General features: G+C 40.1%; 1 protein-coding gene and 1 long non-coding RNA gene across 3 annotated transcripts in view; one reads left to right on the forward strand and one right to left on the reverse strand.

Annotated features, from left to right (window-relative positions):
* Positions 1-902: 902 nt before the first annotated feature.
* Positions 903-19874, reverse strand: LOC138063350 (uncharacterized). Of its 2 annotated transcripts, XR_011137044.1 has the most exons (5): positions 19732-19851; positions 18948-19215; positions 18736-18848; positions 6096-6216; positions 3464-3874 (listed from the first exon to the last, which is right to left on the reverse strand). It is a non-coding gene; the product is annotated as an uncharacterized lncRNA (long non-coding RNA). The 2 variants fall into 2 exon arrangements; XR_011137003.1 differs by lacking the exons at positions 3464-3874; positions 6096-6216; positions 18948-19215 and adding an exon at positions 903-2808 and having other exon boundaries at positions 19728-19874.
* Positions 19875-19950: 76 nt separating this feature from the next.
* Positions 19951-24952, forward strand: part of SEMA3C (semaphorin 3C) — a 129661-nt gene continuing 124659 nt past the window's right edge. Inside the window, exons 1-2 of the mRNA XM_068923060.1 lie at positions 19951-20331; positions 23455-23595. Coding sequence (XP_068779161.1) covers positions 23493-23595 — 103 coding nt within the window. The 5' untranslated portion in view covers positions 19951-20331; positions 23455-23492. The remainder of the gene's footprint in view (positions 20332-23454; positions 23596-24952) is intronic.

Genomic DNA, 24952 nt, shown 5'->3' on the forward strand with positions numbered 1-24952 from the left:
CCAAATCCAATTTCCTGGCTTAAAAATAAAATAATAGTTTCTCCCTCTTCTCTTCTTGTCCCCAGACTCAGCTACTGCCCTGTATGTTTAGCCTGTATGCTTCTACTCTTGTGCAGTACCGATACTCATAATTATTCTGCAGGTACATTTCCTCCCCTGTATTACCCTTGTAATCATCCTTTGTTTATACCTGCACAACCCCATTATTTTCATGTTATTTCCTCCACTACACCTGTGCCATGTTACCCAGGATAATGGCCATGCCAAACCGACATAGATTTTATTTATAAAAGTAAAAATATTTTATTTATAAAAGTATTTTATTTATAAAAAAGAACTGTAAATCAGCTCTCTTTGGGCAGTGCTGAAATCACCATGAAAGTCTCAGACATAAGACCATAAAAACGTAGCACCAAAAAAAGAATGTTAAGTATTATGTTGTTTATTCTTATCAACTCAATGCAGTAAAACTACATTGGCAACCATAAAGTGTTGCAAAAGTATAGTATGAAGAGATAACTCTCTGTTCTTTATTAATCAGAGATAAGAACATGCTACCTCAAGTGGAGTTTCAACAGAAATTATTAAACAGTTTCTGAAATAGAAGGGGATTCAGTGAAAATTAAATACTTAGTAAGATAAAAGATAGAAACTGTCAAAAAGAACTTTAACTTCCATACAACACTATGATTTGTCACAGAGAACCAAATACAACCACAACAGAGAAATGGGCCTTAGGTAATCCACAGCTTTCTGCCAAATATTTTGCAAAACTCACCTGGTCAAGCACGTAGATTTATGAAAAAACAAATCCTGAAATTGCATCCTGGCCAGACAGAGGGGAATTGACTTTGCAGAATTATAATCTGATATATCTTCCAAATCTTTTTTTTTTTTTTTTTAAGGGGTGCCTGGTACAGACAACTGTCTTTGTTAATAAAAACAACTGCAGCTTGAAAGTTCAAAACTACATCAATACTTGCTGCCAACACACAGAAGTGAGGAATGTGTTAGTCACAGCGGTGGAGTAACGGGGGTAAAACTTCTCCTTTTCGTTCACACCCCGGCATTCCTCGCATTTGAGCCCAGACCGCCATGGAAACGAACGCTGAGTCAGACACGGGAACGCTGCTGGGCGCTTACCACTGCCCACAGGGGCAAGCTGCACTAGCAGAAATCCGCAGTAATCCCGCTGTCTTTAATGGAATAACTATGCCTATATCTTGGCTTGCGGAGAGATTTTGGCCTAAAATATCTTCGAATTTATTTCTGGAGTCAAAGGATTCCTGAGATTACTTCTAAAGCAGGCTAGGTTTTTTCTTCTTTAATGACTGCAGCCATTTTGTAATATTTTAGTATATCATGGCAATGCTTTATCCAGAAGAGCTTTTCAGTTGTCCAGACGTCATGTGAAATATATATCTGTGTCCGTGATCCACACAGATTAGGAAGGCTCCGAAAATCATACTCAGACCTAATCGGGGTAAGCTGACATCATCCTATTGAACTTGCTGACTGCACTGTCTACAGTCAAAACGCTCAGAGCTGCCAATATGAGAGATATAGCCCATCATCTGCAAGTCTTATATATCCTTTTATAAGCATGTAGGACAAATCTGTCAGTACTTTGGGGGAAAAATGTGATTTAATTTTTTTCCTCCTTGAATTATAGGGAAGTTCAATAACTGACTTTTCTTTTGCTGAGAGGATTCCTCCTCCCTCGTAAGTGCTCTTCTTTCCAACATGCCCTCCCGAAAACTCCTGAAGCATTTTTATGAGCTCTGTAATAAAAGATTGTTCCCATTCTTCCATATTCAAACTTCTTAATATCTACTGTCACAGGCTATGCTTCTAAACCATTGAGCAGAATCCGTTTACCGATATATATATTTGATACATGAGAAACTTTACTTACTGGGTCACTTAAACAAAGCTAGTGCATTACATTTAATAGTTATGTAGTGTAGCTCAGCTTTGTTGTACTGTAAGCTTTCTCAGGATTTCTGTTTTATTGTAATGCACTCACCTATAGGGTATGGAACATGAATCATTGTGACTTAGCACATTACTTTTCTGGGAGGAGAATTGAAAAACATTGCCTCCATGTAAAATCAGAGAGAAAATGTAGGCACCGCTACAGACAGTACTTTCACTGAGTTGGAATCTGCCAAGGACCATTGGGCTGACATCTCCATTCTTGCTAATCATCAGTTTGGGTGAGTGCTAAGCTCTGCAATTTTGCAAGTCTTCAGATGTTGCAGGAGTGTTTTCACTTACCAAGATCAGACCCTGAGTAAATTACGGGGTGCTTAATAATGGCAAATGACCAGCTTTATGTATCATCCAGCTTTACAGATCATCAAACTACCACTAACAGAGAGAGGAGAGTAAGATCAATTTAATTACAAAGTTTGAAGAAGACTTACTTATTATTCCTCATTTTCAGAGCTCCTGTATGTCTGCCTGCTGTATGAGTCAATATCCCCAGGCATGTTATGCTAGATTTCTGCATTAAATTGATCCTTGTAAAACAATAGAATGAAATGCAAGAGAAAGAATCCCCTTACAGACTTTCCATGTGGCAAATTTTCAGGACAGACATGTTTAAACACAAAAAAATCTCTGGTTTACACCTCTGCTTTTTCACTAAGTTCCAGGCAACTGGGAAACCAACACACTTTGATGGCAGTATCACTACAAGTAAATAAACCTCAGCCATGTCTTTTGTGGTAGTCTTCATTGCGTATCAGAACAGCCGTACTGGATCAAGAGTCCACCTAGCCTGGTAATGTCTCCAAAAGTGTTCACCTGTGGACATATAAGGAAGAGGAGGATGAGGGTAAGCAGGTATGATATTTCCTCACTAATATTCTGCCTCTAGCTATTTTTAGATTTATTTTCTAAGTGCTTGTCCCATCTCTCCGTGAACCTACATAAATACTTTGCAAATACAGCATCCTTTGGCAAAGACTTCCACAGTCATAAAGCCTGTTACAGGAAGAAGTTTTGGTTTGTTTTGAAACTTTGAAACAGATTATAGTAGTATAGATGGCCCCTCTCCTGTACTGGAAGAAGCATGAACAAATCCCTATATAATTTCTCTGTGGATCTCTACATTGTTTTATAGATCTTTTTTATATCTCTTCTAAGTGTTCTCTTTTCCAAGCTGAGGAGGTCCAACCTTCCCCACTGTTCCTTGCACGAAAGCTGCTCCATACCTTTGTTCAACCTTATTGCCCTTGTTTCTTTCCTCGAAGACGACAGAAGCATAAAAGTGCACAGGCGAACCACTGACTCATATAGTAGCGTTATTATGTTTTTTGTTTCTCTATGTTTTTGGTTTCTTCTCCTAACAATTCCTGACATTAATTTGCTTTTTTTGATCACTGCCAAGCTCTGAGCTGATGTTTTCATAGAACTACTGTATCGGTAAGATAAAAGAATTACAACCCTAGTTCAGTATACTTTAAACCTGTGAGACTTTATTCAAAATAGTGACGTACTAAGGAGTTGGGATAATAACCAGAGCTGCGGTTTAGTAGTGCTTTCATTGTTGAATTTAGCTGTCTTGTTTCAGCGATGAGAGAGGAAGCATTCAGCTAACAAAGGAGCTAATATTTACAGCAGTCCTCATGCCTGGCTGTACTCAGGTGTGCCTTTATGAAGAGGATAAGAGAGCATGAAACGTCCCAGTTAGTAACGGCTAGGATATGACGGGCTTCTGTGAGACATTTGAACAGTTATGCGGCCTCCTCCTTTGCAACTGCCCCAGGTGCAATCTCTGCATGAAGTCCCAAGAGCTGATTTCTGTCTCTTTATCTGAGACACAGAAGGAAAACAACAGTACTTCTGGCATTTTGAAACGCTTGCAGGCCTGTTGAAACAAAAGCTTAGTCAAAAATTGGGTCGGAGGCTTAGAAGTTCAACCTAAAAATTTCTGCTCTTGTGCTAACTGTTGTAAAACAGCCACGATGACACATTAATGAGGCACAGGAAAGTATGTTTTGATATGACTAACTTCTGGGCGTTGCAGAACCACTCTGGTAAAGTCACTGGCTTCCTATGTGCTGCAAAAGCTGGAGGGGGAGTTGCTGGTGAAAGAATGTACTTATACCAAAAACTGTCTCACTCACCACTGAAACACTATGCTTGAATTCAATGTTACATCTGCCCCGAATAGCAGCCACAGTAGGAATATCTCCCATTTTCTGCTCACATATTTTTTAACTAATGAGGTATCATCTTATGCTGTTTCCCAGAGTCATTGATCTTGTGCCTTCTTATATGAATTAGAATTGAGGAGCAAGAGTAAATGGAGATAAGACCTGAACTCTGAATATTTCACCACGCTTCTTTCAGTTCCTCTTCATACGGCTCCTGCAAAGCTCCCAACATGAGCTTTTGGCAGGGATTTCCATTTCCATGCATAGTGTACGCAATGTTATCACTCCTTATTAGACTCTGTTGATTTTTTGGGGTTTCAAAGGAACCCAGGATGGATACTTGACAGCTTAAAAGGAGACCAGGCACATATTGTACTTCGACAAGTAAAGTGTAAATATTACAACACATAGTGTAAAGACTTTTATTCAGGTACAGAAAATATAGTCCTGGGAATATGAACTCTGAATAGGCAAAATGTAGATGAAGGAAGAAAAGGTTCACAGTACTGTAAAAATAAAGTGACCGCAAAGAGTAATTGCCATGCTCCTTGTTAATGCTAGCATTTAAATCGTGGGTGACTGCTTTTAAAGTACTGTGAGAAATAAAAACATTGCCAGGTTGGATAGTTAGCTTTCAATGGCAAGCCAGAGTAAGGTGTAGCTTGAGTAGAAGATCAAAGAGAAGGAATTATAGCAATTGTATGGTATGCCGGCCACCAGCACAGGAAGCTACTGTAAAGGCAATCAAGTCAAAGTCACAGTAAGTAATAATTTAAAAACACAAATGAATACAGCATGTCCTTGCCTGGCATTCAGATCTCTACACTCTGGAATTCAGGCTGGAAGTGAACTCCTATTAGCAGGAAAAGTAGAGAAAGAATCCATAAAATGCTTTGCAGATCTGGTTGCCTTTGTCTTCTTTAATGAATCTAGCCAACCCAGTGAATCTACTCCAGTGTGTAAATGCTTCAGCAAGCCATACAGGAAATGGAGGAGAAAGGGGGAAGAGAAATAAATGATGGAGTGGAAAAATCTGAATAGAGGGTTCATTTTTTTCCGCCCCCAGGTGTATTATAATATCAGTCGCTACGTCTCAGGCACTGCAGAATAATTATTTTCTCCACCAAACTGTTTTAGATCAGTACATTCACAGAATAAAAGGCCAGAAGGATTCATTCTGACAATCTTCTCTAGCTTTCTGCAGAACACGGGCCTCAGGATTTCTCCGAACTGACTTTTATTTCATGACTGCATGTAGAAACTCACTAAAAGCAGAACTCAAATACATTGAGACAAAACTGGATTTTGATTCTTTATGGGCTTTATGATTGAGTTGATTGTATGTACAGATATTGCTGAGAAATAAACATACGCCATAGCAAACAAACAGCAGAGAATGAGTCATACAATCTTCAAGCAATGATACTATGCTAATCTACTGTGATAGTAAAGATACACGCTGTATCTTCACCTACTTTCTCCTGGAGTTACAATGAGCCCTGGGTTCCTGATCATTAAGCTGCATAAGGCATTTAAGCTGGCACCTCATCAGACACCACCTCCGCTTTCTAAACCAAATGCCTAACTCTCCTTTGCATGGAAGAAGGGAACCGTTCCTGGTCTCTACAGTATAGATGCAGCTATTTCTGTATGTGTTAGCACGCACCATAAGACATTTGTCTGGATAGACTGCTGTCAGCAGTATCAAGTGTTTTCTGTTTATCCCAGAATATTTGTTTACAAACACTGCTGAAAAAGTCAGCCAAGTTTAATATACTGTTTATTCTCCCAGTGAAATAACATGCATCATTATGATAACTATTTCCCTCATGTCTAATTAGTATGCCCTTGTAGGCTTTAAAATCTTGCCAGTGTTGTTAAGTAACTGAAGGTTTGATATTTGCAGCTCTCTACTTTCTGGGTGGCACTTACTTGTGTGAGCACTCTCGTTGACTTCAGGGAGACTGCTGCGAGCTATGCAATGCAAATCAGGATTTTATCAAGGGCATCTGCCAGTAGATAATGTCAGGATCTGCAGAAGGCATGCTGTTTTCTGTGGTGGGTGTAAATACATTGAACATAAAATTGAAGAATGCTCAACTTGTCTGTGGTAAATTAGCATATATATAAGGTGCCAATGTTATAGTTAGTGCATTAACTCGTGTGTATTTTGGAAAAAGGCCAGGGATGCACAGCGCAAAGTTTCAGGTCAGTACATTATTTTGTCATATTCCACTTGACCATTTCAGATTCCAAATTTCCTCCTCATTTTCTTTTTTTTAATTTTCATTTCCTTATTTTCCCTGCCATGTAAAATTTCTTGTAGTTAGGATATGTGAACAATTTGTTTTTTCCAAAGGCTCCAAAATGCCACGTTCACTTCCAAGCCTATGTCTCTTCTCAGATAGCAGCGCGGTGCAACATTGCCAAATCCAAACTTGTGGGCTAGATGCCTTGTTTAACAAAAGTAACCTGAAACTTTGTAAGCTTTGTATAATGCTAACATCTGCATTTATTCAACTGCAAGTTATATGCACGAGGCCAGGTCCTAGCTGGTGTAAACAAGTACAGATTCTCTGAAGTCAGTGCGGATTGCTTCCACTTATACAAGCTAAACATATGGTACACATTCATTAGCTCACTTCCCTTACACGGAGTTGTTCAGATTGCCAGTGAGGTATTCGTTCATAGACTACTCTTACATATTCATTTTCTATAAATTAAAACCCTAAATTATAAATGCAAAATATATATCATGGGGCCTATATATCTGGGATCAGATCAGAGATGTGCTAAGGCAGTTTCATCTGGTAAAAATGGTTCTTGAAATCATCATAGATTCTTAAATTTTCCATTTAAAAAATGAATTTCTGAAAGTTCAACTCTCTGATGCAGCTGTCTATTTGGGCAAAAATTGGACAGTCTCCTTCTCCTCCCCTCCATGCCCGTTTAGTCTTCGATACAGAAATCCTCACTTGCTGTGTGGGGAGAGAAAACCCTATTTTCTCCCTGTCCCACATCCTGTCCTTAACTTTAGCTCATGGTCACTAGGCCATGCCCAGATTCAGCTGAAACATGGCATCGCACTCCTGGCATGCAGGCAAGGAAGAACAAATGGAAATGGAGAACAGAAAAGCCAAAGAAGGACCAAACAGCCGTCTGCACTGCACAAGAAGAAGTAAAGTAGAGAAGACAGAGCTAGCTTCTGCTCACAGGAGCACAACGAAAGGAGGGAGGCAACGGCCACCAAACTGAAGTGAGGAAATTCCAACTAGACATGAGGAAACTCTTCACTGAAAGAATGCTTAAGCGCAGGAGCAGGTTGCCCAGACATTGCAGAATCTCAGTCTTCGGAGATTTTCAAAACCTGACTGGATAAGGAGCAATCTGATCAATCTGATCTACCTTTGAAGCTGGATTTAACTTCAAATTTGGTCCTGTTTTGAGCAGGGGATTGAATGAGACGGCATCCTGAAATCACTTCCAGTCAAAATCATTTGACCTTTCTGTGATTTAGTTCACCTCTCAGGTGCCATCAGTGTGGACAACACACAATTCTAGTGACCGCAGTTGAGTAACACTGCATTGACACAACTGCCATCTGTAATAACATTGATATGCTCTTTCAGACAAGGCCCAGCTCAATATAACTTCTGTCATAAAGACAGGAAGAGATAGGGATATGGAAAACCCATGTGTAAGTCTGAAGCACGTAGAAGGCTGCAGCTTCCCTTCAGAGTGATGCCATGAAACAGACTGAAGGAAAGTGTATCTGTTGGCATACGGAAACCAATGATAACTAAACGATAACAGATATTTTCTTCTAAAAGAGGAACAGTAATAGCTCTTTCTTACTTGACTACCCTGCTAGTTTTCAAAGACAGTTCTAGTTAACTACCTAAAATAACATTTCATGAAGCAGTTCTGTGTTTAAAGAAACTGGTAAAGTGCTGAAAAAAATTCAGACCTGTGTTCTCAGGATGCACAATGCTTCTGCTAAAGACAGAACTAAAACAACAGAGGGGAAAAAATATCTTATTTATTTATCGATTTATTAAAGATAATATGAGCCTACTCCTAACAAAAAGGAGAAAATACCCTGGCAGAAGCATCCTTATTCCCAAATGAGTACAAAATACTATATTGCATGCCTACATCTAGTTGAATCCTAAGTATGTGTTAGATGGTCTGGAAGGAAGTGCCTGCCCTTCTGCCTGCCAGAAGACTTTGTTGCAGGCATGCAACTAAAAGGCATGACAGAGTCGTAAGCAGTGACAATGACATAAGATTTACAGAAAAACAGGAATAGTTTTGGGGGACCACTAGCTGGTATGTTTGACAAATAAAATTTGCATGATTTTGTTCAAGCACATAAGTAGATCCACAAGTCATTCCACAAGTGGAATCAATGCCACACTCATGACAGCTGCCACTCACAGAGATCTGACATCTTTGTGTGTGCCCTTACGATAGCATGAGGAGTAAGGAGCTTTTCGATTCTAATCTTTCCCCAATAAGTATGCCAAATATACTGCTAATGACTCAGCTTGCATGTTGTTATTTATGTACTCCACCATTTCTTATCTCTATTATGGAATAAATTTCACAAAATCTGAGCATTCTTCCTAAATCAGAAGGAAGGTGAAAAATGTCTGAGATTACTGATTCAGAATTTCATCGATATGACTTTCATTTTTAACGGTAGGGTTTCCAGTATGGATATTGAGGTATCTTCATCTTGGGCAATGTATCTCATTCTTACAAAGATATATGCCTATTAACATCATGCAATATCTTAAAATTCCTTGTCAGTTCATAACTCAGTGGACTTCATTGACTTCACCAGAACTGTAATTTTTTGCACGAATTGCTGATTAGCCTTCAACTCTTAAGGTAATGTTTGTGCAAAGTACATTGAAATTCAAAGATGCCAAGTCTTTCCCCTAAGGAAATAATTTAACATTAATAATAGTTCTTCATAAAACCGCCCAGATGCCAAAATGACCAAATTCAACTCTTTAATTCATCTACCTGTTTCTGCAAATAACAGAATACTGTTGGATCTCTGTGCTTTACAGTTATATGCCAATGGAAGAAAAAAGATCTGACAAGCTGGGAAATATCCAAAGCATATATGAAAGCAATTCATATTCTTGTCAAATTGTTTTTCCCTACAATTGTCAGTGAAAGTGCCATAGAGGTAGAGATCATGTGACAAGCTACATAATTTTGGAAAACAGAACAATGAAATGTATCATTGGTATATGCTAAATACTGTTAAGTCAGAAAACGATGTTCTCAGAGACTCCGAATTAAAAGAACCCATTACTTGTTGTAACGGACAAGGATGATGCAAGCAAATACTATTTGGAGGCATCTGCAATACCTGATAGAGTATATTGGTCAGGCCAGCAGTTTTGCAACAAATGAGGTATATCACATCTTAGTGCTATCTGAAAATAAATGCTTACACTGAATGATCCTTCTGGACGGTAGCTGATTCTTGTGCTTAATCAACTTTATGTCTATTAAATATTAAGATATACAGAGTAAAATAGGGATAATTGCTATTTGAGACACCTTTTACTTGGGGTCCTGGATTTATCTTTGTGTTGATGAAGTACAGAACTGAGGCTTATATGGTAACAGTCTTTCAGTGCCCTGAAAGCCCTACATAGCATGTGGGCTTTTTTTTTTGTTGCTGTTGTTAAAAACTTTTCTTGTTCCAGAATGAAGAATTTTCTATCTTTCTAGAAAACAATCCAACACTCACCAACATTAGCAGAAGTCACTGCACTGTGTTTTGGGATCTAGCTTCCACTCTGAATTTTTTGGTGTGGAGGGGAGAAAAGACAACCCTTTTCCATCCCAAAGGTTTGCGGGGTCCATATTTGGACATTGCATTCCTCCCCTTCTCAAAACTTACCCCTTCCTCCCCTTAACACCTTGGAGGAGCCTGGTAGTCAGCCCAGCCACCAAAAAGTTAGAAGGTCAAGTTTAAGCTTAATTTTTCTTGATTCACAGCAGGAACTTAAGAATTCATCTCCTTTTTCCCATACATGCTCTCCTTTTTCTTTAGTCCTTTTTTTCCACTAAAAAATTCAAAAAGTCTCAGTTTTACTGTCTCGCTGTTTGTTTCAAAGACAAGACTTGAACGTATCTTTATGTTCTCTATGCGAATGAACGTTAACAAGTGCTTAATGTGAACTCTGCCTAGGCCTACTTTCTGAATTGCATCCATAGTTCAAACCACCAACTTTTGGCTTTGCCTATTCTGTGGTAATTTCTAAAATGCAAAAATCAGTACTTTGTCTCTTCTTTGGTTTTTCCTTGTATTTTCAAACCATCTAGCAAGCAAATACAAGATAATGAACTATGCCTGCCCTAGTAACTCATTTAAGGCATTCCTAATTACAGAGGCATTCATATTTTTTACTCCTTTGGTACATGAGTATAAAGAATTGTCATTTTTTAAAACGTATATGTTTATGGTGAGGGGCATTTTCTATTTAAAGTGCATGAATAATGCCCTCTTATGGCAAAATTCAGGGACTCTCTAAAATTTAGCTGGTCTAAGATCATTTACGTTATGAATGCATGTTGGGGCGGGGGAAAAAAAACACTTATCCTGATAAGAAAAAAAAAAGAAAAGAAAAATACACTATGCATGGCATTACCATCATAATTAGTAATACTAACAATTTCTCGATTATATTTCCTCCATTTCTGTAACATTTGAGAGGAAAAATCTAGTCTTGGAAGCACTTTGAACAATTAGGATAAGAAATTCTTTTTAAAATACTTTGTTCAGTGTCATTTGCCAATAGCTAAATTAAAATGTGTGTATATAATAGAGATAGGAAAGAATATATGCTTTTATTAATAGACATTAATAACAAATAATTACTTACTTCCTGAAGTGTTCATAATATAAGTAAACTATAAGGAATAAACAGGCAACATTGTGGTGAAATATTACCGAAACTGTTTATATCAAATTTCACAATTCCTCTGCAGTCACAGAATCACAGAATGGTTGAGGTTGGAAGGGACCTTGGGAAATCATCTAGTCCACCCCCACTGCTCAAGCAGGGTCACCCAGAGCACATTGCTCAGGATCGCATCCAGGCTGGTTTTGAATATCTCCAGGGAAGGAAACTCCACTACCTCTCTGAGCAACCTGTGCCAGGGCTCTGTCACCCTCACAGGAAAGAAATTTTTCTTCATCTTCAGACGAATTTCCTGTGTTTCAGTTTGTAACTGTTGACTCACGTCCTGTCACTGGGCGCCACTGAAAGTAGTCTGGCCCCATCCTCTTGATACCATCCCTTCAGATACTTGGACACACTGATCAGATACCCCCTCAGTCTTCTCTTCTCTAAGCTGAAGAGTCCCATTTGCCTGCTGGCAACACTCTTCCTAATGCACCCCAGGAGACCATTGGCCTTCTTGGCCACAAGGGCACACTGCTGGCTCATGCTTAACTTGCTGTCCACCAGGACGACTCCCAGGTCCTTCTTGACAGAGCTACTTTGCAGCAGGTCAGCCTCCAACCTGTGCTGGTGCATGCGGTTATTCCTCCCCATGTGCAGGACCCCACACTTGCCTTGGTTGAACTTCATGAATTTCCTCTCCGCCCAACTGTCCAGGTGCTCAGAACAGCAGCATAGCCCTTTGGGGTATCAGCCCCTCCCCCCAGTTTTATATAATCAGCAAACTTGCTGAGGATCCACTCTGTCCCTTCCTCCAGGTCGCTGATGAATATGTTGAACAATACGCAACCCAGGATTGACCCTGGGGGACACCACTAGCTACAGGCCTCCAGCCAGACTCTGCACCATTGACCACAACCTTCTGAGCCTGGCCAATCAGCTAGTTCTCAAGCCACCTCACTGTCCACTCATCTAGTCTGCACTTCCTGAGCTTGCCTATGAGGATGTGATGGGAGACAGTGTCCAAAGCCTTGCTGAAGCCCAGGTAGACAACATCCACTGCTCTCCCCTCATCTACCCAGCCACTCATTCCATCCTCGAAGGCTATCATCAGGTTGGTCAAGCATGATTTCCCTTTGGTGAATCCATGCTGACTACTCCTGATCACCTTCTTATCCTTCACATGCTTAGAGATGGCCTCCAGGACGAGCTGTTCCATCACCTTTCCAGGCATGGAGGTGAGACTGACTGGCCTGTAGTTTCCTGGGTCCTCCTTCTTGCCCTTTTTGAAGGCTGGAATGACTGGAGTAGTTAAGATACATTTGTATGAGGTAATGGAAGTTAAATGTTTTACATGTGAGCAATAGCAAATAAGGGCCTTTAAACATTTTGTATCTGTTAATGCTTTTTTTAATTTTTTTGCCTTTTCTCCCCCCCCCTAATTGACGACAAATAAGTTGATTTTAAGTTATGAAGGTATAATCGTGGAAAAGATACTGTGCTTTGGCTGCCATCCAAAATATAGATTTTTTTTTTTTTTGGTCTTGGTTTGAAACAAACTACTGCTAGTAGATTCAAATAAAGACTCAATTAACAGCTGTTCTGGAGAGAGATAGATGACAAAAGAAGATAAATATTTCAGGGAGCATTTATGTTTGAAAAGAAAAAAATTAAACGTAGACTCATTTTGAATTGTGGTTCTTTCAACATGAAGCCAAGAATGTAGTTAAAGCAAAGAAACGTTTCAGTATTAAAGAAAACTCCAAGACTCAGTTCCAAATGTTGGATTATTTGATGCTCTATTTCTTATGCATCAGGCACTTCCATGAAGTCTGTGCTAACTTTGAGTGGGCAATTAATGCCAAAATAGGCATAAAGCATACTTCTAATCCATTTAATCAATAAATAAGTAGCTCAGATTCTATAATTACTTCTCAGTCCTCTTTAACTAATAAAATTCAATTTTAAGCAGAAAACTCAATGCTGTTTTATATTAGACTATATTCTGACTGTCTTGGGGCCCCAGAAATGGGCAAAGATTTCAGCAGACTCTCCAACTCCAGTGAACATTCATTGACTTCACAGGCTTTCACTATCCAGGCCAAGTGTTTGCTCATCCTTTTTATGCAAAACATTCTAATGAATAAAATAGGGTGGCTTTTAGGAAGTAGGGATTTGATGACCAAAATATGATAACTTATTATAATGCAAAGAGCATTTCTTGAAGAGCCATTTAAAACATGTATTGCACTAATGGCGGGAAAAAAAAAAAAAAAAAAAAGGAACACAGAGGCACCTGCACCTATGAATCACAAGCATTCAAAGGCATTGTATGAACAAGTGTTAGAAAGGAACTAGAGTTCATTGAAGCAAGAATATGTCACAGAACACAATAAATTTAGAGCTTCAATTTTGTCTTAAGACATTAAAAGAATGCAGTGGGATCTATATAATAAAACAAAGTGATCAGTTCTATAACTAAAACATCAATATAACACCATCTGTACCATGCTGATTCCAGAGACAAACCTTGATTCATAGCAGACAATATGACAGTATCTTTAAGAAATGTAAAAAGACACTTCAGTGGAAATAAGAATTTCTTAATCCTGAGCTAAAATTATTGTAAAGCAGCAGAATACTAGGGAATCTCAATGTTTTCCACCTCTTTCATTATGGGGTACTTTGGATTTACAAGAGAATTACCACTGTATGGTTTCTGCTACTTCAGCTTCTTAAGGAAAAGGTAAGAGTGGAAAGAACAGTCATAATGGGTCAGCTTACAGATCTAACTTAAAAATCTGACTCTAGTGATAGTTAGAATATAATACAAAGGATCTGTCTTGATAAATAGGAGAAGGGATCATTTCTAGTGCCTGTTCTGTTAATACATACAGATTTCCTGATGTTTTCTTGAAATTGTGGGCATTATTCAGACTGTTCCACAATGCTCCACTTGGCATGCATGGTTTAAATTTATGATCTTTTTCATTAGCTTTGCTCTTTTTCCATCTGGACACATGAGTTCTCTCACTTTATTTTCTTCAGTATGAGAAAATCTCTTTTAGGGAAAGCAATAGGGCAGTGGCCAACAGGAAATGTTTAGGGAAGAACAAGGCATACGCAGAATGGTCCTTCTGTAGTATGCCTTGCAAGCTTCTCTTCACAAATAACAGCTTGCAGAACCCAGACAATATGCAGTGAGCAATTAGCTGATAAATACCATCAGTAAAGCTTAGTCTGTACTTACGGAGAAGAAAATAAATCACAGACTGCAAGGTATGCAGTTGCTACTCTTCATTTAAATGTGAAGGATGGTGGGAAACAGGATTGCACTAGTATATATCTGGGTCCAAACAGAGGGTGGGTAGTTTTATTTAACTAGGCTTCTAGGAGTATATTTCAAACCTAAAATGAATTTAAAAATATTTTTAAAAAATTAAGAGTCTTTTCTGCAAAACAGTGATTGACATAATGCTCCATAAACATTGCAATAGCAGAATCTTAAGTAAAAGTTTCCAAACTCTCCTTCAAACAGAGCGAGAGTATTGCCTTGAGTGTTGCCAAGTTGTGCAGCAATGGATCAAGCACCAGGCTGGAGACTGCTACATCCCACCGGAAACTGCAGTGACACCCAGTGTTATGTCACTTCTCTCTCTAGCCTACACTTCTCTCCCCTCCTAGCTCTATTTGTCTGTTTGGATTAAAAGCTCCTCCGTAACAGCTCTTGCTTACCTTCCCTGTGTGTTTGTAAAGCTCCTTGCACAATGGGACTTGAATTCCAAGTACTTCCAATACAAAAATAATGCATTATTGCACATGCTGTATACACTTATGCTATCTTATATTTATAGACTGTTTGATCTGAAGCCGTTCTTGATGTGTCAAGGACTATCCCTTTTCATTCAAGTCTTCCTAAGACATTCTTACTAATCCACTCGCAAAGTAACGATAACTTGTCTGATTTGTTAAAAACTCAAAAGCGGCTTTGCGTAAGCAGATTCCCACTGGCTTTGGTGACATCACTAACCTCGTGTGGTCACACTGGCTAAAAAGTGGAAGATTGAACCAAAATACTGCGCTTCTCCTAGAAGCAGCAATAATGTGATTGCCTCCATTGAAGGCTGGTAGCATACCAGAATGAGCTTACATCTTCTGTACAGAGAAGTACTTATTTGTAATTTCTGCAAGATTTATCATCAATCTGCTCAATGACAGAACTCACTGAGAGGCGCTGGCACACTGATTTCCAGCGAAGCCATTCGGAGCTGGGTGTATTTGATTGGAGACAACCAGAGTTTTGTCACACTAAGATCACAGTGTTTTCCTTTGGTCCCATATAGCTAATAGTGATTAATTAACTTGGTTACACTGATCCTGCTCCTAAGTGTCATATCTCCATTCTGCTGTGAAAAAGCACATTTTTCTCATGCAAATGGATTCACACAGCCCGAAATGGTAAAAAAAAAAATTGAAACAATTTGATAAATTCAGTTTCATGCCTTACTATTAGTTAAACATCAGCAGTTTCATAAGGCTCTGACTTTAATCATGAAGCTCTGCTGCTCCTGAGCAGTCCTTATTTGACCATGGTCCATTGACCAGCTGAGGTCCTGGGACACAGCGTGCCCTATGCCATCTGTGACTACACAGCGGTATCACCAGTAGCTTTTTTTTGACTGCCTACTGCAATCTTTGGACTATTTGCTGCGAATAAGAAAATTGCTATTTATTTTACTGCACCTTCAGGACAAAAGGCCAGTAGCTTCCCCACAACAAATAACTAATACATTTCACACTTTCCCTGTTCTTGTAACTGTGGGGGGTTGAGGGGGAGGGGAAGAGAAGAAGAAAGAGAGACCAGTTAATTGGATTACCTAATGACCTTATATTTCTTAAGGGGATCTGACACTCATATGAGCAGTGAGGAAAGACAAGCTAGTACCATTTTCTCTTACCACTTCTAATCTGATCGCTTACTCTATATGCTATTTCTTTCCTTTGCTAAAGCAAGGAACGGCTTACACTTGATGTTCATTTTATCATGTCTTTATGACACTTTTAGCATAGCTAGTATTTGATCTTGTTTGAATCACGCTTGTGCTGAAAGCAGAAATTGATTACTAAACCTCTTGATCTTCTTAATGGCTAACTGCTGCCAATCCAGTGAAATTATCTGATCCTATTTCACCACGCCATTCTCACCCTCCCACCCATGTCTCAGCAGGTTCCTGCCTTCCTCCTCTACCTTCCTCATTCAACTTTTAGTTTCTTATCTCTGTCTTTCCTCTTTTAAAGCTGTGTTCCTTCTGTTTAGTTTGTTTCTATAATCTGCTCACTTCTTCAGGATCTTAACATCTAAGCGGGAAGGGGGCGGGGGGGGAAAGAACAGAACAAAATAAACCCAAAAACAAAACTCTGAGTAAAAGATCAAATGCACTCTTTCCTTCCCCTTCCACAGCTTCTTTTCTTATTCTTGACTTCATTTAGTTTTTTAGGTGAAAAGTTAGGCCTGGGTCCATTAGGACGATTCGTGTGGATAACAAGCAAACACCATGAGTAGAAACCACAAAATAAGCATCTGTTTGTTTTTGGCCATGGGGATTTGCCTACTCTGCAAAGTTTGTGGGAGTCTCCGATTCTGAAACTGAGAGTAAGGACCTGAGTCTGTCCTATCACAAGGAGTAACTGCAACCTAGAGTAACTGTATAAAACTCAGGCATGACATCAGAACTAGAAGCAAATGGCAAAACACCTTGTACGCTTTGTGTAATACATGAATAATTAAAAATGGTCTGCAAAGTTGAGTCTAGCTTATTTGTCTTCATCTGTCTTTATGTTAGCCTGTAAAATATACAGCCTGGAAAGCAAGTGTCTTGCATACTTTTCATTTCACTCATAGGGCTGATTCATGCCAGTAAATACTGAAACCCCACCTCATAGTTTGGAAAAGTAATTTCCATTCCATTACTTTTGCTTGAAGCTAATACATGCTATTACAAAACATCACAAGTAAAACTTTAACCATTTCACTTAGCCCAGCTGTGAAGTTCAAACTCCTTTTTAAAGTTAATTATCTTGCTCCAACCTGCACATAGGCACACATTAAATACAAATAAATCAATATGGCTCACTGCATGTTTAAATTTGCTTTTTGTTTTTAAAATTAGCATAGTCTTACTCTGCCTAACAGATATATCGAGTATGATGGTATCTCACAGATTAAAGTTTTGTGTTTGTCTTTGTAGTTCATTTGCTAGTTTATACACCCAAAGACCTTGAGGGAGTGTCGGAAAACCCCATAATTTTCCTCACTGCTCCATTTTAGCTTTTTATCTCTCATGGAGTTAACACGTGTAAAAGAAATGCAGATAGACAGATGGCTCCCTAGTGTCCATATATACAAAAGCACTGACAAACACAAGTGACTTTAACTAAAGCTGATGTTGATTTATGCTTGAGAATATTCTTTTGTTGTCTTTTTCTCATGCTATATTACTAGGAGTGTGTGTGTGTGTGTGATCTTACCTAGATTTTTTTTTCTAAATTTTAAGAAGGAAAAGTAGAATCCTCTTTTTTTATTTTTAAATTACGGTAAAAGTATTTGAGGAGGAAAATTAGAATTGTCATCAACATTTTTAGAGTTGGTATTTCATGGAAACATTCTTTTTCTTTGACTAGCATTGCCATTTATTAAGCTTCTCCTAAAGAAAAGGTTATTTCATATTTTGTGTTGTGATCTTCTGTGTGCTCTGCTGTGAATCATCCTGCAAGACCACAGCAAGAGCGAGAATACTGAATTAGCTGATTCACTTGTGGTGTTTGGTGTGGTGATCTCTAATTGTATTTATTTGTGGGGATTTTCCAAAGCAGACAAGTGAGTTCTCCTTTTGCCAGGATGATACTGGCAGACTTTGAGGCTTATAAATGTTACCACATTTCAAGGATGAGCAGTATTATCTTCACAGTCACATTAACTGGTCATTGAATGAACAGCCTTTTTGATGGTTTACTTCAATTGCTCTCTATGACAGCAAATGTTCATGTATTTCCACGCAGTATAGTTGTGTCAAGGAGGAGAGCTGGAACAGTATCAATACTTTTAAGGACTCCTACTCTGGAGAGTTTAGTTTGTCTAGTGGCACCAGCAAATTTATCCTCCAGATATGACTGGAAGTGGGTCAAGCTTTTCAAAATCCTGCACTCATTTCTTTTCTGGCAAAAGAAATCAAGGGCAAATCTGATGTTTGATTTCAGAGGAAGGCACATCCTATACTTTTATACCCTTTGGGATTGTAAGAGCCTTATAACATGGGAACTTGTAACTTGAAGAAAACACTATCTTTGCTAGGCTGGCACTGAAGTCTGGGGGAGAAACTGCCTCTGCAATATGTGTGACCCTAACTCACGTAGATGAACTTTTACACAAACGGGCCTATAGACAACCCATAAAGAATAAAGATATCCACATAGAAAGTGCACTGTGTTCTGACTACTCCCTGCTCTCTGCCCAGCATGTTAGCACTATTGACTGCCCTGATGCCAAGCAAATGACTAGAGTGTGTAACGGGTGGAAACAAAATTTGAACTTGAACATGTGTACTGATTCATTGTGGGTACTTGTTTACCTGTTCACATACCTCAGCTGTGGTAAAATGGCTGCTAGAGCATCACGAGGGAGAGGCGCTCCTGCCGTGACGGGATCCAGCCGTGCACTCTGTGCTGCCTCGGCTGGATCACACAACGCCTTCACCTGCAGAAAGGGAAACCGTGATTCAGAGGTTTGCACCAAACAGGTCAATCCAAAACACAGTATACTCACAAGACAACTTAGGGAAACGCTTGCACAAACCTTGTCTACAAAATAACCCAAAGCCCAGATGCTGTCAGCTGGAATATCCTATGGGCTTTAATGGAGCTATGCTGCAGTTCATCAGCTTTATCCTAGCTCATGTTTTCAAGATATCCTGGATAAGAGACTGTCCGACTGTTGTGGGAGCACAAGTCTCACCAAAAATGGAAACTTTGCCACAACTAATGACTCAGTACCTGGGGCAAAACTGAGCTGGAGTGAAAGAAGCTCCTCATCTCCTAAACTGCAAAAGTGCTTTTTAAAGCTTCTGAAAGAAAAAAAACGGAAAAAATGAAAAGAGAGAAGAAAAAAATCAGGAAACTGGACTGCAAATCTAAACGCTACTCTAACACTGCTCAATTCTTCACTCATTTTCTTTTAAAGTTTCAAAAAAATAATATCCACCCCCTAAAAAATAAAAATAAAAAAAATCAAAAAACCTCAAACAACACACACACACACGACAAAACCAACCCAACCCAAACCCCACCCCTCTCTGTCCGCTCGGCGCTCGGCGTGACCTGCTCTCCCCCGCACCGCAGCCCTGCTGCGTCTTTCCCTCTCCTCGCAGTGACACCTACCGGCCTGCCCCGAAACCTCCCCGCTCCCCGGGGGCCCGGCTCCCCCCGGGGCCCGACCTCCCCGCGGCGCGGCGCCCGTCCCCGTCCGCGGCCGCGGGCGGCTCAGCGGTGCCCCTGTGCCCGGCGCTGCCGTCGGGACCGCTCGCCCGCAGCGACGGCAACTTTCCGCGCGAGTTTCCCTCGCGAGGAGGGGTGCAACCTGCCAGGGCAGCCGCGGAAACTTCCTCCGGGGCAGGCCGGAGGGGTTTCCCCCCCCTAAAAACCCTCTCATCGTGCTTGGGGTGCCCCCCTCCGCGCCCGCCCCGCCGCCGCCGGGTCGGGTCGGGTGGCTCGGCCGAGCGGTGCCGGCAGCCGCCCCGCCCGGGCCGGGCCGGGCCGGGGTGGGGCCTCGCCGTTATTTATGAGCTCCAGCCCCTATTTGCGCGGCTAATGATGCAGCGGCGCCCGGGGTGACTCGGCTCGCTAGCGCGGCGGCGAGGGCAGGGCAGAGCCGAGCGAGCGCTGTAATCGGAAACCAAAGCTTTCACCGTCATCGCGCGGCTACTTTCCATTCACTCCTAGGTGCTTAACTGAGGGCTGGGGAGAAGAGTTCCTGGTGCCTTAGGAGTCCAGCTACAAGGATTATTTTACAAAGGAACTGGGAGTACCTTTGCAACCACTAGGAAGACAGATTTGTTTCTTCCCCCCCAACCCTCCCACAAGGAGCCAGGTTTGGAATTAAAATGTTCTGGTAACAGGATTGGAGTCCATAAACTGATAGAAACCAGATACAAATCTGTATTACTGGTTGCTTCAATAGCTGGGTAAGCATAACTAAAAGTTCTCTTTCTTTGCTGTGATCGATGTGAAATGTGTTTGATTATTGAATTTTCCTACTGTTCACAGATGGCTAAAGCAATATTTTCCAGACTTGCATAGACTGGGGTTTTCTTTCTTTCTTTCTTTTCTGCTGCTGAATGATTTTCCTTACAGGGATTAGAGGACTCAGCCTTTAGCAGATGACACCTGCACAACGCTTTACAGCAAAGCTACGTAATACTTTCCAAAAGCATTGCAACATGCCAAAAGGGACCTCCATGTCAGGGAAACTTCACCACGTTGCTTTAGTAGTGGTTTACTGCTTTGTTTACAGTTAGAATAGTGTATAAGAGCAGAAATTGAATTAGACATTGCTTTTCCTCTGTCCTAGAAGATTCTTTTAAGAGCACTTGCAAAATTTTAGGTCTGCGGGTTGGCGGCAGAGATCATGTGCACAGGGCATGCTGAATATAGTATCATGACTTACTGAGATAAATTCAGAACTGGGATATAAGCCCCAACTGAGATTGAAACCTGAAATGAGTTTGCTTTCAGTTACCAGGTATGCAAATCCCTGAAATTAAACCCATTTCCATTTGGTAATTCACGTGACAGATACCCTGAGATACCTTTGTGGCATAATGTGCATTTATTATTTATGTGTCTAGCTGCTGGGTAGGAACCATGCAGCTTAGAATTTGAGTCTTATGTTTGCCTGTCACTTTTGTGTATCAGTGAAGATTGGAAATTTGAACAATGAAATGTAGCAATATTTCTCTCCTAACTGATTGTATTAGAATTGGCAGGAGACATAAGAGTGGGAGGGAAAGAGTGCTGAAAGGGTCTTATTTTTTATTATTGTTATTATTCACAATGTCACTTAATGGAAGAGAAGAAGCCATATAGTTTTTCCTCCTTGACTTTTCATCTCTCTTGCGAAAAAAAAAACCATAGTGCTACTACTGTAGAATACTAATCCCATTGCATCTGTTAAATCACATGTTCAGTATGATTGGCTATTTGTTTTGGCTTGACAAAGCAATCTTATCAGGATTTAAGGCACCTCTCTCTCAGTAGAGGGTTAAGTTAAAGCATATCCCATGGGCTAGTTGCAAGGTTTTAGATTTAAAACTCAGAGAACAGCATTAGTACTGGAGTTTGTGCAGCTTGTTTAAGAATTATTCTTGGCAAAAACTCGACGACTATCATTTTATTAGTTAACAAATCCTTAACAATTTATTTAGAACTGAGCCAGAATGGATACATTTCTTCTGTAGACCAGAACCGTATCTGGGAAATTTCTGACACTAGTGTTTTTGTCAATTAGCAGAGTGGTAGCGTTACTTGATCTTCATGCATTGCTCAGTACTCCGGAGCAGGTCGTGAAGGCTGATGCACGCTGCAGGCTGAGAGCTGTGCGCGCCCTCACATGCTCTCTGTCCCACCCCTCAATTTAGGAGGAAACTCTGATGCAGACTGAAGCCATTAAAAATGATCTACAAGGAGGGGATAAGGAACGACAGAGGTAGTAATCAGATACTGAGCTTTTACCTCTAAGTCAGTGGTATGGATCCAGCCCAAATTGGTGCTGACCTGAAGTCATCTCTGCCTGACAGCTGGTTCCTGCCATGGTTTGGTGGTTACAGCCAGTTCTTTCAGGACAGGTGCGAATCTCAGAAGGACTGAAAGAATAAGGATGTAGAAATATCGTCTTCCACTGGAGGGACTGTAGCACTAGAGCAGAGCTGAGGTAAAAAGCGTAGAGGTGATTGCACAGGCAACAAAACTCTTCATTAAAAAGGCAATCTTTAACCTTTAATGCTTTCTTTCAGCCCTAGAGGTTGCATCGTGCAAGTTACCACTGATTCATATATATCACTCCAACATTAAATATCAGTAAATGGTCTTTAGTTGAAAGGCTGTTAAGGCCAAAAAGAGATATATACATTTTACACATATACATATGTATGTATATAATCAGGGAAGAAGAATGACACTAAAATGAGTGTGTGATTTATTCTGGCTTTTGCAAGTGAGCTGAGGAAACTAATGTTAATCCATTGACATCAAAGTTTTTATAAGACATTCAGCCTTCTGCAAGCTTTCGAGAGACGCAGTTCAGCAGCATTATAGATGGGCTGTATTTAACTTTGAACGTGTTCTGGTTTTTATGGATCTGATCCAAAGCTGGCTGGAACCCACAGGAAGGTGCTGCTGCTCCAGTAAGCTTTGTCTCAGGCCCTGCGTGAGTCCTCCTGGCCTAAGAAAGGGGTAGATTTGTTCTGGGGTGTTTTTTTGTTTCTGTGAAGAGCTCAGCCTTCTCATCAGCTAAACCCTACAAAATTAACGTAGGTTCAGCATGTGTATGCGAGGAGAGGAGTAACAGCAGTGTCAAGTGTTTATACGCTGCCCAGTATGGAGTATTGCTAGTGCCCTGCAGGAGTCTAAGGGAGCAGGTGAGCACCTGAAAGGAGCTAGCCCAAAAAGCAAACGTTGACTAATAGTTTCAAGCATGTTGAAATACTTTTGGTTTCAAGGATACTGAAATTAGTGACGTATATGGTCAGGACTTCACCTTCAGAAAAGGTGTTGAGGGCTATTAAAGCTCTCAGCTTTCTAAAACTTGAGGCTCACTTTTGAGCACCTTCAATTTCCAATGTTAAAAACATAAAAAGAAGAAGAAGAGGGGGGAGGGGAGAGGGGGATCAAACATGATGTAAAGCAAGGAGAGAGGTCTAAAAATATCAGCCAGTTTTTTTGATTCGTGAAACTTTATCTCCTGTCCTTGCTTTACTCTGCCTTGACATTTAGTATAATTATTTTTCCAGCAGGTGGAATTGTCCTTATTTAAATAAACTGAATCTAACGCTGTAGCCTGTCTTAGCCAAAACCCCATCTCTCTTGGTATGCACTAACAGGCAGAGACCTCTTTTTGTGCCAGCACAGAACACAGCTGGAGAAAACCATTTTCAGATCTACAAAGAAAAAACAGAAGTGTTGGACCTCCTTCATATTATCATACATTATGACTTCGACTGGAAGAGCTTTTTAACGCAGATTGCCCTGTAGTGTTGTTTTTGCTCCACACAATTGTTTAAAGACAGTAATGTGATCTCTCTTTCTTTCAGGTTTCATTTCTTGGATATTAAGTTGCAAACCTGAAGAGATGGTGTTGCTTGGACTGCACGTGCTGGTTGGGTTATTTATTTACTCTAGCCATGTAAAAGGATCTTCACAGCCTCAAGCAAGGGTGTTTTTAACATTCAATGGTAAGAAAGAAGATAAACATTCTTAAGCAAATGTTATGGTTAAACATTTTCTTCTCCCCTTTCATCTCAATAACTAAGTAGAAATTGGCTATTTCATGTGTGCACGATTCTTATTTTTGGTTTGTTGCTGAGATACTTTCTACCCTAAATTTAATTCTTACATGAAGTTTGTTGCTACTATAGCTATAGGAACGTAAGTAATCATACCTTCTCTCTATTTTGAAGGTTATTATGATTTACTAACAGTTAAAGGATGCATTATCCTTAATTTTGTTTTGGAATGATAATAGCACATGAAGTACATGGCACGTGGTACAAGTGCTTAGTTATTTGAGTTGCTTTCATTTGTTGCTCTGCTGCGACACCTTACCCTCTGAAAATCAGACTCCTTGAGGGTTTACCAAGCTAGTTAGCAAAGCGCTGGAGTCCTTTGGCAAAATACCGCTCTTTGCATGCTTCATACAGTGTATTGGATGTACTTAGCATTTTGCAATCACTGATGCTTGCATACTGTAAACAAGTAACCGTAATATTTGTTTGTGAGAGGTGCATTCACCACTAAAGTGCTGAGCAATACTTTATTGCTCCGATTACTTCTATATTACTTTAATATTAAGGTAGCTATTTTAAAATCTTGCATTTAATTGCAGAAAAGACTTCCTGGGAAGTCTTCCTGAAAATTCTCTGGGATCTTTATGTTTAAATTAAAAAACAAGTTGATATCACTCCTTTTTTTGAAAAGTAGAAGAAATGTAACCTAAGGCCTATGCAACCTAACGTAACCTATTTTGCCATGCTCTTTTTATCAGTCTCTTATCCTCTGTTCAAGCCACTTGCAATATGTTTGAGTTGCTTAGTCCATAATACAGTGTGCAGGAAGAATAAGTCGGAAAGGGCCGCCTACCCGGGCTGCAGTGTACCTGAGCTATCTGTATTTTGCTGATGACTCCATTCACTCTGTTGTTGCTTCAGTCATCAAAATGCCTAAAGGGATCCTATTCTTCCACTGTTAATGCTTGTCTTAAATGCTGGTTTTAGCCATCACTTCAGAACAGGGCTTATCTGTTCTGTTAAATTAAATCAGAAATTGTCTGTCATGAAATATAGTGCTATGTGCTTTCTTCAGCCCTCTGCCTTTTCTCGGATTTGTCTTTGAGGCACAGGGGCTTGCTACCCCTGCATCAATGCTGTCTGCCTTAAGACGTTTTGTATCATTCAGAAGGGCAAGGCTGTCCTGCAGCTGCTGTGCGAATATTCAGCATGCTCTGAACAGTCTTTGGAGGAATCACTTCAAAAAAAAAAAGAAAATGCTACTAAATAACTAATACTGCTATTCACAGTAGGGATCATAACTGTG

The sequence above is a fragment of the Struthio camelus genome, chromosome 1 (assembly GCF_040807025.1).
Source record: "Struthio camelus isolate bStrCam1 chromosome 1, bStrCam1.hap1, whole genome shotgun sequence".
Taxonomy (NCBI): domain Eukaryota; kingdom Metazoa; phylum Chordata; class Aves; order Struthioniformes; family Struthionidae; genus Struthio; species Struthio camelus.